Source organism: Nerophis ophidion, linkage group LG03 (assembly GCF_033978795.1).
Source record: "Nerophis ophidion isolate RoL-2023_Sa linkage group LG03, RoL_Noph_v1.0, whole genome shotgun sequence".
NCBI lineage: Eukaryota > Metazoa > Chordata > Actinopteri > Syngnathiformes > Syngnathidae > Nerophis > Nerophis ophidion.
In genome coordinates, this window is record NC_084613.1 from 62647176 (window position 1) to 62664895 (window position 17720).

The following is a 17720-nucleotide window of genomic DNA, read 5'->3' on the forward strand; positions in this document are numbered from 1 at the left end:
ATCTGTGTTGCTGAATCTTTTGCAATTTCTTCAATTAATAATGGAGAAGTCAAAGTAGAAAGATGGAGTTGGGAAGCTTTAGCCTTTAGCAACACAAACACACGGTGATTCCTTGTTTAAAATTCCCGGAGGTGAAGCTTTACTATGGATCAGAGCAGTCAAGCAAACATGGTTCCCGACCACTTGTCAACCGGCAGGTTTCGGTGAGAAAATTGTGTTAAAAAGTCGCCTCTTACTGGAGATCTGTGGATTTTGCGCTGTCCTTGTATTTGCCGTCGACTTCCCTCAGACACTGGCCTCAAGACACCCGTGGACACACCCCTCCGACTATCAGGTGCTATTTAATCTCAATAAAAAACTAGCAACACAATAGAAAGATAATGGATTTCCCAGAACTATCCTAGTAAATGTGTCTAAAAACATCTGAATCCGTCCCAATGCAATCGCCTTTTTTAAAAAACTTTATTTATTTATTTTTTTATTTTTTTCTAGTCCTTTGCTATCAATATCATCATCCACAAATCTTTCATCCTCGCTCAAATTAATGGGGTAATTGTCGTTTTCTCGGTCCAAATAGCTATTGCTGCTGGAGGCTCCCATTAAAAACAATGTGAGGACGTGAGGAGCCCTCACCCATGTGACGTCATTGTCTGCGACTTCCGGTAAAGACAAGGCTTTTTGATCAGCACCAAAAGTTGTGAACTTTATCGTCGATGTTCTCTACTAAATCCTTTCAGCGAAAATATGGCAATATCGCAAAATGATCAAGTATGACACATAGAATGGACCTGCTATCCCCGTTTACATAAGAAAATCTAATTTCAGTAGGCCTTTAAGTTGATGATTACTTCTATGTGTAGAAATCTTTATTTATAATTGAATCACTTTTTTATTTTTCAACAAGTTCTTAGTTATTGTCATATCTTTTTTTCCAAATAGTTCAAGAAAGACCACTACGAATGAGCAATATTTTGCACTGTTATACGATTTAATAAATCAGAAACTGATGACATAGTGCTGTATTTTACTTCTTTATCTGTTTTTTTCAACCAAAAATGCTTTGCTCTGATTAGGGGGTACTTGAATTAAAAATATGTTCACAGAGGGGTACATCACTGAAAAAAGGTTGAGAACCACTGTCCTAAACCTCCAAGCAGAGGAGGAGGAGGAGGCGGAACCATCCCAAAAGTCCCGCCCCCCGAGCTCTGACTCGCCTGTGCTGTGTCAGTGGGCTCTCCCAAGCATTAGCTAAACACACACACGCACATTCAGCCTGTCACACACACACACACACACACACACACACACACACACACACACGGCCACGCAGAAAACGCCTTTGCCAGCTCAAACCCTCTTAAAGCTGTTTTTCTGCTGGAGACCAAGGAGAGCCAACAGCTGCCTCTGCTGAGGACAGACGAGAAGAACAGAGGGACGGGAGGAGAGAGGAAGAAAAACACCAAAAGCCTCTTGAACTTCTGGCTCCGTGACTCCGGCAGTCCAGTCCAGTCCAGCGAGAGAACGTTTTATTGTTTCTTCTTTCCCCTACGTGACACAAGAGGGACGAAGGGAGAGGACTAGAAGAGGGACCCGGAGTTCACGCCACACGTACTTGGGAGTGAATGGGTTGCCATGGTTACTCACCCAGGGAGCCTGACCTGCGCGGTGTGAATGGAGGGAGCGCCCCGGACACCAAGTGACACGACAAACTAACCAAAAAGGAGAGTCGGCGGAGAACGCGAGAGGGAGCGAAGAGAAGCGAGGCAGATCCTGAATAAGTGGAGCAGAGAGTCTTAGAATGGAGGACGGCTTTTCCAGCTACAGCAGCTTGTATGACACCTCGTCACTGCTGCAGTTTTGCAATGGTAAACATCTCCCTCTTCGTGCCTCCCGCAGCTGCATGTTGTTTCTCATTGATGGGGCGTGTGTAGATACGGCGGGAGCTTGATTTCCTGCAGGCCAACAATCCTGTCAGCAGTCTGTTTGTCAACAAACTCACCCTGATTGATTGCGACGATGGGTGTGTTAGGCTGGCAAGGATGTGCCGCATTTGCTGGCCGTGAGAGAGAACTCGTCTTTCAGTTTGTTGGGTGGATAATGGGTGACTCAAGGGAATGGGTAAGCAGCATGACACATCAATATGGCATCATCCCCTCTAGCAGATTGGTTCCCAGCAAGCCGCAAGTTCTGAAAAGTTGAACCTCAAAATATTAAATGCTTACTGAAATGAGATTTTCATATTTAAACTGGGATAGCAGGTCCATTCTATGTGTCATACTTGATCATTTCACGATATTGCCATATTTTTGCTGAAAGGATTTTCGTAGAGAACATCCACGATAAAGTTCGCAACTTTCGGTGTTAAGAGAAAAGCCCTGCCTTTACCGGAAGTCGCAGACGATGACGTCACACGTTTTGGGGCTCCTCACATATTCACATTGTTTTTAATGGGAGCCTCCAACAAAAAGTGCTATTCGGACCGAGAAAACGACAATTTCCCCATTACTTTGAGCAAGGTTGAAAGATTTGTGTTAGAGGATATTGATAGCGACGGACTAGAAAAAAAATAAGTAAAAAAAAAAAACGCGATTCCAATGGGACAGATTCCGATGTTTTTAGAGACATGTACTAGGATAATTCTGGGAAATCCCTTATCTTTCTATTGTGTTGCTACTGTTTTAGTGAGTTAAATAGTACCTGATAGTCGGAGGTGTACGTCCACGGGTGTCTTGACGCCAATGTCTCAGGAGAGTCGACGGCAGCTTTATGGACAGCGCAAGCTCAGCTTTTCTCAGGTAAGAAGCGACTTTTTACCACAATTCTCTCACCAAAAACTGCTGGTTAACATTCCGTCGTGATTCATGTTTGCTTGACTGCGCTCTGATCCATAGTAAAGTTACACCTCCAGGAATTTTAAACAAGGAATCACCGTGTGCTTGTGTGGCTAAAGGCTAAAGCTTCCCAAATCCAGCTTTCCACTTTGACTTCTCCAATATTAATTGAACAAATTGCAAAAGATTCACCAACACAGATCTCCAAAATACTGTGTAATTATGCCGTTAAAGCAGACCACTTTTAGCTGTGTGTGTGTGTGCAGCACTCATATTTCCTTAAAACCCGTGACGTCTTGCGTATACATCATCATTAGACGACGTTTTCAAGACGACATTCCCAGGAAATTTAAAATTGTAATTTAGTAAACTAAAAAGGCTGTAATAGTTTTAACTTACGTAAGTAGTTTTCACGTAATTGGCCTTGATATGGAAGCGTTAAAAACTACAATGTGGCTGACTGGGTGGGATGCAGTCAAAAGGGGCTCGGCCTTGAGGAGTGTTTTGACACTTGAAAAGGACCGCCCACAAAACAGAGCATTCTAAAGAGACAGTCAGAAAGCTGCTTGAAGATGGTCTGTAAAACACAATCTATGCAACATTTGCACCAAAGCACCACCATTAGATGTTACTGTATGTCAGTCACAAGAAAGTGTTTAAATGTAGAAAAAAATCATAATATGACTCCTTTGAAAAAAAGGGAGTGGGTGTTATCTTTGCAGGGTTTGATGTTTCATACAGCTCCTGTTGATTTATTCAGGAGTGCCTTATGTTATAGCCAGTGGGCGTGTATAAAGCTCATAAAGTGCTTTTTTATTTAGTATTTATTGGACCATTGAATGGGAGTGACTGACAGAAATACATGCCGTTATTGAAGCACCTCAGACATTAATATGTTTGTCTTCTGTTGATATGATATACAGTGCAAAGCATTTTTGCACTTAAGAAACCTCTTCTTGACTTTAGCTTCAGACTTCTTCTGTTTGAGATTGTCATTACTGCCATAAGTGGTGGAAAAGTGTATTACAATTGAGTACCGCTGCTGACCGCACAGCTAAGGAACATATATATTTTTTGGCATTGCCCTAAAGGGCGTTTGCGGCCCAACAATTGTTTAAGAAACACTGCTCTACAGTATACAATTGAATTTGGTGTATTTGTTTCTATGTTTTAAGGACCTTTTGCAAAAATGTGAGTCTCACAAGTTTTTTTAATTGAACTCACGGGTCACCAGTTAAATAGCCTGAGAGGACCTAAAATGGAACCTTGATGAACATTACTAGTATAACTAAATAAGTTGAATAAATGACTGACTGCATTTGAAGCGAGAGCAACACCTTTGGCCCAATCCAATCAATCCAATCCACTTTATTTATATAGCGCATTTAAACAACAAGAACGTTTCCAAAGTGCTGCACAGCCATGTTAAAAACAATATTAAAAAACAATATTATGCTCCACCAATGACTGAATAAAAACAAAAAATAAATAAATATAAAAACAATATAAAAATAAATATGATTAAAAACAATTTTAAAGGGTAAAAGCAATTAAAACAGTAAAATAGAAATCAAAGTGTATAAAAACACAGAGGACAACAGAGGACCACATAACTCACATAGTGTTAAAAGCCAAAGAATAAAAGTGGGTCTTAAGACGAGACTTAAAACACTCCACTGTGAAGCAGTTTGAACATGGAGGGGCAGAGTGTTCCAGAGCTTAGGGCCGACCACAGAGAAGGCCCTGTCTCCCCTGGTTTTAAGTCTGGTCTTGGGCACCACGAGCTGGAACTGTCTCTCGGACCTCAGAGCGCACGCAGGAGTGTAAATTTGGATGAGGTCCGAGATATACTGAGGTGCCTGTCCATGTAAAGATTTAAAAACAAACAGCAATGTTTTAAAATCAATTCTAAAATGAACAGGGAGCCAGTGCAAACTCTGAAGAATGGGGGTTATATGCTGGCGTTTCCTGGCCCCTGTTAAAAGTCATGCTTCCGCGTTCTGGACTAGCTTTTTGGCTAATGCCAGCATAAAGTGCATTGCAGTAGTCCAGGCGACTTGAAATAAAAGCATGCACGACTTGTTCAAAAAGGTTAAAAGATAAAAACGGTTTAACCTTTACTGAAAGACGAAGGTGATAAAAACACGATTTTAAAACGCCATTGACTTGTTGTACAAGTTAAATCCCACCTAACCTTATCCCTGTCCACACACACACATTGGTCATTTTAAGACCCCCTCTCCGTCCGCTGGCGCAACTCGACCTAGTACATATGCGTGGAAAATGTGCACGTCATAGTTACCTCAAGTGTTGCTTTGTGTGCAAATTCTAAATTAAATTTAACTTATCTGAAAAATATCCAGTGTTGTGGTATTTAAATTAACTGGAATCCAGTGTTCACGGTGGCAGAGGGGTTAGTGCGTCTGCCTCACAATACGAAGATCCTGAGTGGTCAGGGTTCAATCCCGGGCTCGGGATCTTTCTGTGTGGAGTTTGCATGTTCTCCCCGTGAATGCGTGGGTTCCCTCCGGGTACTCCGGCTTCCTCCCACTTCCAAAGACATGCACCTGGGGATAGGTTGATTGGCAACACTAAATTGGCCCTAGTTTGTCAATGTGAGTGTGAATTTTGTCCGTCTTTCTGTGTTGGCCCTGCGATGAGGTGGTGACTTGTCCAGGGTTTACTCCGCCTTCCGCCTGATTGTAGCTAAGTTAGGCGCCAGCGCCCCATGCGACCCCAAAGGGAATAAGTGGTAGAAAATGGATGGATGGTTGGATGGAATCCAGTGTGCTGTGGGGCCCTATTGTAGTGAATCACACCTGAGCCATCATAAATTAATCAAATCTTCATTAGACACTTGTAAACAATGTGATAAAGAACTTTTTACAACAATCAAACTAGGTATCTATATATCTGGTCAGGACACTCCTCACTCTTTTGCCTTCACCTTCATTGTCCATTCGTTTTTGGTGTCTTTATATACCCTGGACCTAGACTGATTGAGTCTGCATTGCCAGTCCAAATGCATTCGATGTTTTCCGTAGTCGTCCTTTGACGGCCAGGTAATACAAAGCATGCGCTACCTTTTTTATCTCATCTACGGGAGCCCACATTTTCATTGTCTCTCCTTCGATAAATGGACACAATTTTTCGGTAAGTAGAATCACAGCTGACCTGGACATTCGAAAGTCCTCTTACCGTATGAGAAATGTTGTATCGGAAATAGCTGCAATTGCACGTTTTCTTCCCTTAAGGTATTCATGTGTGATTTCCACAAGTGTCTCTACATGTAGAAGAATGAGAAATACGGATATGTCTGGATGACTCGCCTCCATCTTTCCAAAGGTTAGCTCCGGTTGTTATGAAGCTGGCTGGGGCGCGTTCTTTCTGACGTCACTTTCTGTGTGGGGCGCGGTCTTTTTGACTTCACTTCTTCTCTGAACTCAGTTTGTAAACAATCAATGAGTCCAAATAAAGCGAAGAGCCGGAGATTCAAGAAATACATGGTGCACTCACCTGTGTAAAAAATTATCTAAGGAGGGTTACCTTAAACAATGGTTTAGTGTGGCTGAAACGGTGCTTAAGCTAAATATTTATTTGTTTAAGGGGTTATCTGGCTTAGTGTAGGTATAGCCTTAGTCACATACATAATTTTATGAAAAAAATGTTGGGCCAAAAAAGATGGGGATTAAAGAGGTGCCTGGAGTAATGTCTCTTTTATGTAAACCCCAAGTTTGGACCCCAGTGTTCTATGTTTGCGAGCCAGTTTAAAATGTCGATGCAAGGATCTGCCAATGTGTTTACTGTGGTCCAAGTTCCTCTATACAAAAGTATACTACAGTGGTGTTTTCAATAATTTTTTGCAAAAAATGTTTGTCTCAAGTTTTGAACTTAGGGTCTGGTAGTGTCATTCCTGGGCTGGATTTGTACCCCAGGGGGCCATTTGAATAGACCTGTGTAGCATAGTTTTATGTCACGCTTTAAGTAAATGTCGGACAATTATTATTCCTGTAAATAATTTTGTGGAGGGAAGATGTACTTTTAGTTAGTGGCATTATAATTTGCTTCAAGGCTCAGTGGTTTAGTGACAGGTAATGACGTTTGGCTGCCAGGTTGGTGTATTCTCCAAGATTTTTTGGAAAATTCTTTGCTTCCAACTTTGTAGAAAAACTGGTTGGGAAAATACCATTTCATTTTCAAGGTCCATAAAAGCTTGCTTTGATGCCTTTTTATGTGGAAGAACTTGAGAGTCTTGACCTCAATCCTTTCAAAAAAGTTTTAGGATGTGCTGAAATGCAGGCGGAGAGCCACTGGAGTGGCAGATGTACATTAGATATGTAGTGTAGTAAGTGTCATGTCCAGGTATACCAATGTTACCTTACCAATAACAAGACACGCAAGTTCCCCATTTACAACTAGAGCTCAAATAGAGTTTCTCCTTATTTGTTATTTCCATTTCTAATTTATTCCGGGTTTGTTTGAGTCAGTGTGTGTTGAGCCTCCGAGCAAGAGTGACATCATACCGCTTTTGCTGCCGCCGTCCAGTTGGACACGGCCAAACCGCAATGATGTCATCCTCTCTGGCTCCATGTGTTGTGGAGCATCCAACCAAACTAATGTTCAGAGACTAGGTCAGCTAAACTGCAGAAACACACGCAGGCTGCACGTTTTGTCCTCAGGAGGTCGAAGTTAGATGGCGAGCTCACGCTAAGGGAAAATTAGCCTCATTCCATACTCAGGCACACTTAAACTGATTTAATCCAGTCCCATAGTTAGTCATTTGAGGATCGTCTCTTTTTAGATGTGCTACTCATTAAGAAATGTTGTTGTAAATTGCTCTATGTGGAACACCGGGTTGTAAGGGTGTTTTATTTTGCTGCTTTTAAACAATTTACCAATTTTTTTGAATTGGGTTAACAGTATTTTTTGTTTACTGTAAGTAAGGATATAACGATAAACAGTTTTAATTATAACTTTGGTAAAACTCTTGACAGTTAGTGTTACCGTTTTAAATGGAAATGATCAAAAAACCGGGATAACTGCACTTTGATAAACTCAAACACTGACCGGTGCTAGCCTAAATTTCAACATGAAAGCAAGACACAATAATGTTGTTCCCCATTAAAACAACATACCCCAGTCTAAACTTATATAAACTCATTGCTGTGTGAGCAACTAAGATTTTCAATTGTGCACATTCAACGTACAAACTGTAAACTCTTAGCATAGAATCATTGTTCTATACTCAGAGGAATATGAGACAGAGGTGTTTTCACGGTGCGTTCAAGGACCACTGAACAGAGTTGGACACCACAAGACCTTCCAGAAATAATAAATAATAATACAGGGTTTCCCCTAGATTGCCAAAGATATCTATGACAGTGGGGGTGTGATCACCATGATGTCATCGTATAATTTGCAATAATATGATGTTCTTTATAAAGGCTCAAAAAATGTATATATGCATTTAAAAAGAAATCTGAGTTAATATAAATTAGTATTAAAATATATTTTTATATTATATCATTTTGCTATATTTTTATATTATCATCTATTATTACACCCAAAAATCTAGTTTCTTTTTCACTTTCAATGTCTACTCTATTTGTTTATGATGCTCTTTTGATGTGCATTGCGTCAGGTTGGATGCAACATGGAGTTATGCTGAATGAAATGTGGCAATAATTGTACTGTTGGATTTAGTGTGTGAATGTTGTCTGTCTATCTGTGTTGGCCCTGCGATGAGGTGGCGACTTTTCCAGGGTGTACCCCGCCTTCCGCCCGATTGTAGCTGAGATAGGTGCCAGCGCACCCCGCGACTCCGAAAGGGAATAAGCAGTAGAAAATGGATGGATGGAAGGGCCTTGGCTTGCCATCAAAGTAGACCTATGTGATATATAACATATTATATAATGTATATATTATTACGCATAATATATTTTGATGGTGGTCCTTGTGGTCAAACTAGACATTTTAGCAGGGTAATGTCAACAATCTGTCCCAACTCCCGACTAAAATATTGCTGCGTAACTTTACAAACACATTTGGCTATCGACATGAGTAAAATGTGGCATAACTACTTAGTAAACCGTCTTGAAGGGAAGCATAAACAAAAGAAACCTTCGGCGTGGAACTTGTTGATTGCCATTTGAAGTTCCTTGGAGTAGGATTCGGATTCGGCTGTGTATCTGGCAACCTCAGTCATGGAGAGTGGGAAGGGACTACAGAATTTTGACCGTAATTGCAGTACCATTTCTGGCCACATTACTACATTGGGCACTTTTTAAGGGGAATCCCTGTATTAGATTTTACACACTTAATTTAAATAAATCCTACAATTCTACGGTAGAAAGCAATAGTTAAAACATTAAAATCTTTGCCATTAAAATAGATAAAAAACTAAGAATAAAAACACTATCAGTGAAGCATAAGAAACACAAAACATACAAAATAGTGGATTTTCGAACAGTGTGTAAGTTTATTTTAGTTATTAATAAATGACTTGGTCAAAATATTTCAACAATACAATATTATTTTGAACATGATTGCTGTGATTGATTGATTGATACTTTAATTAGTAGATTGCACAGTACAGTGCATATTCCGTACAATTGACCACTAAATGGTAACACCCGAATAAGTTTTTCAACTTGTTTAAGTCGGGGTCCACGTTAATCAATTCATGAAATGATATGAGATATTCATATTATTACTAATTGTACTGCATGCAACTTCAGTTCTTCCTAACTCATTATTTGATGCAACAAAGTACTCCAAGCTAAACTGATTGACACATTGATATCTAATTCCAAAGCAGTTTGTTTACAAACAATGAGTGTGTGAATGTGAGTTTGAATGTTGTCTGTCTATCTGGGTTGGTCCTGCGGTGAGGTGGCGACTTGTCCAGGGTGTGCCTTCCGCCCGGATGCAGCTGGGATAGGCTTGAGAGCCCGAAAGGGACAAGCGGTAGAAAATAGATGGATGGATGGATATCACTCAAATTAAGGGCTAATTGTATAATAATACAATTCATCCAGTTTTGAAAAGTTTATATTTATATGGGTACGTAAGGGTGCCCATAACTGTGATGTGGCTTACGATAGAAGTGAGTCTGACACTTCAGTTGTAGAATTTCTGAGACTTCTTGAAAATGTTAGAAAAATAGAAGGCAGCAACTAACGATTATTTTAGTAATCTATCAGTTAGTTTGTACAATGAATCAAGTAATTGGATAAAACTGTTTTTTGGCCAACATGCATATTTTAGGAGAAATTGTGGAAATAAACCATGTTTCTGCTTGCCATAACCTTCATTTGTTTATTGTAATAAATGCACATTATCAACATAAAAATTTAACTTTTAACATGTGCGATTTAGCAATAAATGTTCATATTTTAAATGCAAACAAAAAAACACGTGGAAATTGTTGGTTTAATATTTATTAGTTACATTAAACAATTAATTGTTGCAACAGAATATAATTCTAAGCTCTTTTCTAAGTCAATTAATAATTTAATTGATGCAGCTCTTATGTAGGTAATTTAGGATGTTTTAACACTATTTAATGAATACAATTATTTTTGGTTCATTATGATTTTTCTCTATTAATAGCTGTGTTGAAATAAATGCAAATATTCATCAAGGCCGATAACCCTCCTTTGTAATCTGCTCACTGTACATTTTGTATCCTATTCGGGGACAAATGTATTTCCTGATTATATTCTTCCCATGCACCAAATGCTTCTGCAGTTACTAAGAAAATACTAAAAGCACTTTTAATATTGCCTGATGCTCACACACACTCGTGTTTATCGAGAGAAACTCTGTATTCCCATTCATGCATTCGCCTTTTCAGCTCAGAATCACAGGCCAAATGTGGATCAGACATATTTTTATCTCTGAGCTCCATGTAGTTTACCCACAGGCACATTGGCACAACCAATCCCATCTCACTTTAAGCACTGTAGTGATAGTTTGATACTCTGTGGTTGGGGGTGACAATGATACAACTCTGTCTTGCTCCCCTTTTTGAGTCTCTGTCCAAAAAGCATGTCTGATGATGGCACGTGTACAGGGATTAAGATTAAATCCCCCGCACATGCTACAATTTGCAGTAACCAATTGAGCATAGAGGGAGAGGAGAAGGAGGGGTTACGGATATTGTGCCAATAGAGCCCCCTGGTAGAAGAACAGCTAAGTTTAGCATCCATTGTCTTAGGATTTCTGCTGTTTGCATTCAAGTCGTCCCTCCAGTCAACCAATGTATTTTATTTATAAGTTGTTACTGTTACTCTGGAAACATGAAAATAGCTAACACATTGAATGAAGCTCTTCACCGCCAGTCAAGACCTGAACTACTATCTTATGTCCCCAGTTCTCCACTCAAATAAGTCAAAATGTCAGGTATCAAACAGAAACAAAGGAATCTTTTTTATGTAATATAATTCATCTGTAACGTGTATCAGCACAGCTGTCTAATAAATATCGACTTGAGCCTTGGTCTGACATTGATTTCCTGTAGTCAGTAATTGCTCACACCTTGAACTCTCCTTTTATTTTTGTCTCTCTCAACAATTACATTGTTTGACTCCTTTAGATATCAGTCTTTTATTAGTTTTAGCTCACAGGCATTTTCTTCTTCTACTCATTTAGTTTTCAGACCCCCTGATTGTGGCGGTCCACTCTCTGTATGATCAGTGTCAGAGCCTGGTCCCCATTGCTGACAGTAAGTCGGACCTTTTTCTAGAGAAGGTTGGACTTTGCCATGGCTGCCCTTTGTCACCAATTCTGTTTACAACTTTTATGGACATAATTTTTAGGCGCTGTCAGGGCGTTTTGTGGAGCCGTTTAGTTGGCTGCAGGATTAGGTCTCTGCTTTTTGCAGATTACAAGGTTCCTGCTGGCTTCATCTGGTTAGGATCTTCATGGATCGGTTTGCAGCAGAGTGTAAACTCAGTGGGATAAACATCAGCACTTCCAAGTCCGAGTCCATGGTTCTAGCCCAGAAAAGAGTGGAGTGCCATCTCCGGGCTGGGGAGGAGATCCTGCCCCAAATAGAGGAGTTCAAGTACCTCGGGGTCTTGTTCACGAGTGAGGAAAGAGTGGATCGTGAGATTGACAGGCGTCACACCCAGTCGTCTGCAGTGATGCAGACCCTGCATCGGTCAATGGTGGTGAACAAAGCACAGAGCCGGAAGGCAAAGCTCTCAATTTACCGTTCGATATACGTTCCCATCCTCACCTATGGTCATGAGTTTTGGGTTATGACAGAAAGGACAAGATCATGGATACAAGCGGCCGAAATTAATTTCCTCCGTCGGGTGGTGAGGCTCTGCCTTAGAGATAGGGTGAGAAGCTCTGTCATTCGAGAGGAGCTCAGAGTAGAACCGCTGCTCCTCCACATCGGAAGGTACCAGATGAGGTGGTTCGAGCATCTGGTCAGAATGCCCTCCGAACCCCTCCCTGGGGACTTGTCCAGGGTGTAAATGCCATCCGCCCAAGTGCAGCTGGGATAGGCTTCAACTTACACGACTTCAAAAGGGCCAAATGGTAGAAACTGGATGGATGGATGAATGGCTGTTTCCATTTCTAATAAGTAATGTATAGCTTACAGTATATCTGTCAGTTGACCCCACATGGATTCCCTAAAAAATACAACATTGCTGACTGAGTGGAGACGCAGTCAAAGGGGGCTTGGCCCGGAGGAGGGCTTTGGCATGTAAATAAAACCACCCACAAAATGGTACATTTTGACAGAGCATTCGCCGCTGCTGCTCCCAAGCTCTGGAAAGACCTACCTCTGAGTGTTAGACAAGCCTCCTCTCTTCCTGTTTTTAAATCTCTCTTAAAAACATACTTTCATTCCATGGCTTTTAACACTGAGTAATATCCATTCTGCAATGGCGCCCCATTATACACCTGCTGTGAACCTGTTTTTATGTTTTATTTATTTAATTTTATTTATTTATTTATTTATTTTTTATCATGTTCTGTTTGTGTTGTGTTGTGTTTGCTCGGTTCTCGTTTTTAACTTGCCCATTGTACAGCACTTTGGCTACCCCTGTGGTAAATTTTAATGTGCTATATAAACAAGTTTGATTTGATTTGATATTCTGAAGAGACGGTCTGTAAAATAAAATCCATGCAACAGTGTGTTCAAAGCAGCTCCATTACAAGTAATGTAGACCTCAAGGAAGTGTTTTAAATGTGGAGATAACAGTATATGACCTCTTTAAATCTAGCTCTCAGCCAGAGCTCATCCCCAAATCTTTCAGTTTAATTTTGGTCTGGCTTAGTATATCCCTCACTTAAAGTGTGAGTGAAAAACATCACTAATAGCCTGATAAGTCAGAAAGAGAAAAAGATGATACAGTATTATCTGCTCATAAATACTACCTAGTGGTTGTTTGAGTATACTGCTGCTAGTTCTGTATAGTCCTACTCCTTAATGCTTCAGTCACACACAGCATTGTCACAGGAATGAACCAAAAATACAATCTTACACAAAAAAGGTAGGATAAAGTATAATTTTTTTTAAATCTTTGCATGCACTTAACACCGTTTATGTGACTTGCAGTGACACAAATGCTGGTAAATGCAGCTTTTTTTATGTAGAATCTGAATTGATTGGAGAGTATGCTGGTTTTCCTTAACAATGTGACCGGAGTAATCCATATATTGTTTATGACGTTTATTTTAAACAGTATCTGGAAAGAAAATACAGGAGACGATGTCCAAAAAGTATACATTTTCTAAAGATACATTTGAGTACTTTTGGAGAGGGTGGGTTGTGTTTTAATTTGCAATTTTGGGAAAGCCTCAACAAATGAACATCTTGAAGACAGATTAAAAAAAACGTGTCGTCAAAGTCACTGTGGAGCAAAATTTACACCCAAGCATATCCAATACATATTATTTAGATCACAAGGAATTGTTTTAAATGTAGATTAAATTCCTTGCAGGTCCACTGTAAATCCTCTTGATTAGTCAATCATATAGAACATGGGTGTCAAACTCAGGACCACGGGCCAAATTTGGCTCACCGTGTAATTTAATTTGCCCCTTAAGGCAATATCAAATTAACATTAGAGCTGGCCCGCCAGTATTATACAGCAGTGATGCCGCTGTAACACCGCATTCACCGCTAATACTCTTACTTGCCAACCCTCCCGATTTTCCCAGAAGACTCCCGACTTTCAGTGCCCCTCTCTAAAATCTCCCGGGGGACCCATTCTCCCGGATTTTTCCCGATTTCCACCCGGACAACAATATTGAGGACCCTGCCTTTATCGTACTCTACAACCTGTTGTCATGTCCTTTTTTCCTCCCTACAAACAGCGTTCCAGCCAAGTCACATAATATATGCAGCTTTTACGCACAGAAATGAATGCAAGGCATACTTGGTCAACACCCATACTGAAGGTGGCCTTGTAAACAACTTTAACACTGTTACAAATATGCGCCACACTGTGAACCCACACCAAACAAGAATGACAAACACATTTCGGGAGAACATTCGCAACATAAACACAACAGAACAAATAACCAGAAACCCTTGCAGCACTAACTCTTCAGGGACGCTACACTATACACCCCCCCCCCCCCCCCCGCTACCACCATTTTTTAAATTTTCATTTTATTTAATATGCCATTGATATTCTTTCGTTTGTTTTTTGAAAGTTAATTTTGCACTAAGTTATATAAGCGTTGCTTGTTTTATATTCGGTGTTAAAGCAAATCAGTTTAGCAAACTTAGCAATAATTAACGTTTTTATTCTTGCACTTTCTCTGGCTACTTGAATGTTTGATTCATTTATTATTGTTATTTTATTTCCAAATGTATTATTAGCCTTTGGAAAAAGTTTATTTTAATACTTACCTCAGAGGGCTGCAAATAAAAAAGAGGCATTACATTTTTATTCAAATATTTTTATCAATATTTTTTAATTATTATTATTATTATTTGAAACTCGATTTTGCATGTCACTATAAAGTAACATAAGCTTTGCTTGTTCAATATTCATTGCAAAACTTGTTTAAGTCCTATTAAATGTTTAATTTGTTCAATTTTGTCCCGCGGCTTTGTTCAATTTTTAAATTTTGGCCCACTCTGTATTTGAGTTTGACACCCCTGATATAGAACTTGACTAGTGATATTTGTGCCTGTGTCCCCTAATGGACTTCTGCTCCCCCCCATTGGAGTTCACCCTGTGCTTTGGTTTTCGTGTTAGATCTGTTAACACTTAAATGACTAAGCGTACTCATAAAAAGTGCACTTGATGCAGCTTGTGGTCCAAAACTGCTGCGGATTGTAACACTGTGCTTGTCCGAGCTCAGGTGGACACTGTCCAGGGTGTTGGTGACATTATGGCTGTATTGGACCCCTCCACGCTACTGTCTTGATGCAACTGTCTGTAAATTCCTACGGTTGATAAAATGGTGTCAGCATTCTTCTATAAAAGAGCTTCCTTAGTGAGCAGATGCTTTGCGGAAGAAGCAAAGTACTTTCTCTCTCTCACTCTATGATCTTTTCCAGCACTGACACACATCCGTGCAGCCTCATCCTCTGACCCACTAAAACAATCATGCATGCTAAGTAGGGAATGTGCAAGCTCCTAGGTTTTTAAATAGACTCACTGCAAATGTCTGTGTGTGTGACCCAAGCTTGTCAGTGTCCAGCTTCAACTTCAGCGTGTGTGTCGTCGTAGGGCAACACGCTCACGAGTCCTCGAGCATGATGTCATGCATGCATGAAAATACCATAAAACAAACAGAATGATGCTTCCACTCAGAATGGAAACATGGAATGTTCTCACCACAGTGTAGACTTTTACCTGTGGTTTGAGGCCTACTAGCAATAAATCACATAAGTCGACAAAAACCCAAAGAGCTCTTATTGTTTGCGCTGGCATCAAAGCGATCAATACAAAACAGGGTTACTTTTCTGAAGCTGTAGAGCAGGGGTCTCAGACACGCGGGCTGCGAGACGTTATTTTGCGTCCCTCACGTTAGTATGAAATTCAATGTTAGTGCGGCCCGCAAGTTTTATATGAATGGCGCTTGACGGAGTTGTGTTATTTGGGTCCAAAATGGCTCTTTCAACGTTCTGGGTTGCCTACTCCTGCATTAGTGGAAAAGCGGCAAATGAGCAAAAGCGACAGAGACCTTGCCATGGAGACGAGGGTTTTCTTACGTGCCTGGCTGCAGTCACACCGTCAGTAAAAACAGTCCCCGATAACCTAGACCAATTCAAACCGTTATTAGTTTTTTTTATTGTCTAATTTGCATTGCCTCACACTACATATATTTCTATATGACGCCGGATAACAACACTCCGTGAGCCATCACTTTTTTGCGCTTTCCCGGCTATTATCCGTCGACCGCCATGGTGCTGTAGGGAGGAAAAGCGGAACAACACACATTGCGGAAGTAACATTATTGTCCGTGCGTCGGCTAAATACAAATATATTCCACAACCTCAAACATGTATTTTTCAAACCCTGCAGTGAAGGGAAAGGTTAGTGATGAGCAAAGACAATTCCAGGAAAAGTGGGAGATGCAATATTTCTTTGTTGAGCACAGGGGTATCCCGACCTGTCTTATTTGCACAGAGAAAATTGCGGTGCACAAGGAATACAATTTGAAACGTCATTATACAACTAGACATGCTGAGGAGTATGCAACATTTTTTTTACGAAATCTTTCCTTGCGGCCCAGCTTCACCGAGACTGCGTCCAGTTGCCCCCAGGTGAAGTGACTTTGAGACCCCTGCTGTATATCATGGCTATTGAACTAAACAGTTCTCGTGCAATGATTCTCAAACTGTGGCTCTATCTATGGGAACCCCAAAGAATCACTTAATTAAATGTTTTAACAGTGTTACCGTTCAAGTGTGTAATGTTACATTGGCCCAAACTATTAAATATACTTGTTAAAGAAAATCTCTGCTTTGTTTTTTGTGAAAGCTTAGGCCTACCACGCTACTGTATTGTAATAATGGTCATTATGGCGGTATTTGGAGAGCCAAGCGTAGGTATTTGGTGAAAAAACTGTTTTACAAGTACTGTTCTAGGGACCACAATTACAGAGGTCTAAAGGCCAGGGGGTTAGACTTTTCCCTTTACTATTTTTCTTATTATTTTCTTATTATTCATATTCTCTGCTATGGGGTATTGTTTTTTATTTCTTTAATCAAATTTCTCAAGAAAATATCGGGGTTGAGCAAAATACTGTCACGATCGGCTTTGCCGGAGTCGGACCCCAAAGCAGAGAAGAAAATAATAACAAAGCAAACAAAAAGAGCATTCAAAAAGGAGAGAGGAAAAACAATCAAAGATGCACACAAAAGGTGTGAAAGAACAGAAAAGGAAAGGAAACAGTTCACACTGCACGGCAGCGCAAGGAGCACAGCCACAGGAAACGAGAGGAGATGAACACGACTGGAAGGGTGAACCATCAGGAATCTACTGGGGCAGAGTGAAGGTTATCCAGGGTAAACCCCACCTCACCTTATCCTTGTCCACACAAACACACAATGGTCGTTTAAGACCCCCTCCTGCGCTCTGTCCGCCGGTGCAAGGCAACCTAGTACGCTTGTGCAGAAAATGTGCACGTCATAGTCACCTCCAGTGTTGCTTTGTGTGCAAGTTCCTAAATCAAATATAACTTATCTGAACAATATCCAGTGTCGTGGTATTTTAAATAACTGGAATCAAGTGCGCTGTGGGGCCCTATTGTAGTGAATCACACCTGAGCCATCAAAAATTTATCAAATCTTTATTAGAAACGTAAACAATGTGATAAAGAACATTTGACAACAATCAATCTAGGGATCTAGATATCTGGTCAGGACACTCCTCACTCTTTTGCCTTCACCTTAATTGTCCATTA

The 17720-nt window shown here is 40.4% G+C and overlaps 1 protein-coding gene across 7 annotated transcripts in view; it reads left to right on the forward strand.

Moving 5' to 3' along the window:
- The window catches only part of eml1 (EMAP like 1), a 140028-nt gene that overhangs the window by 23819 nt on the left and 98489 nt on the right, over positions 1-17720 (forward strand). Inside the window, exon 1 of one of the 7 annotated variants that reach the window (XM_061895846.1) lies at positions 1246-1865. The exons of 1 other annotated variant lie outside the window; for it this stretch is intronic. In XM_061895846.1, coding sequence (XP_061751830.1) covers positions 1799-1865 — 67 coding nt within the window. In that variant the 5' untranslated portion in view covers positions 1246-1798. Of the gene's footprint in view, positions 1-1245; positions 1866-17720 lie in introns of those variants that run through there. 5 more of the 7 variants (XM_061895847.1, XM_061895851.1, XM_061895850.1 and 2 more) reach the window with 5 other exon arrangements.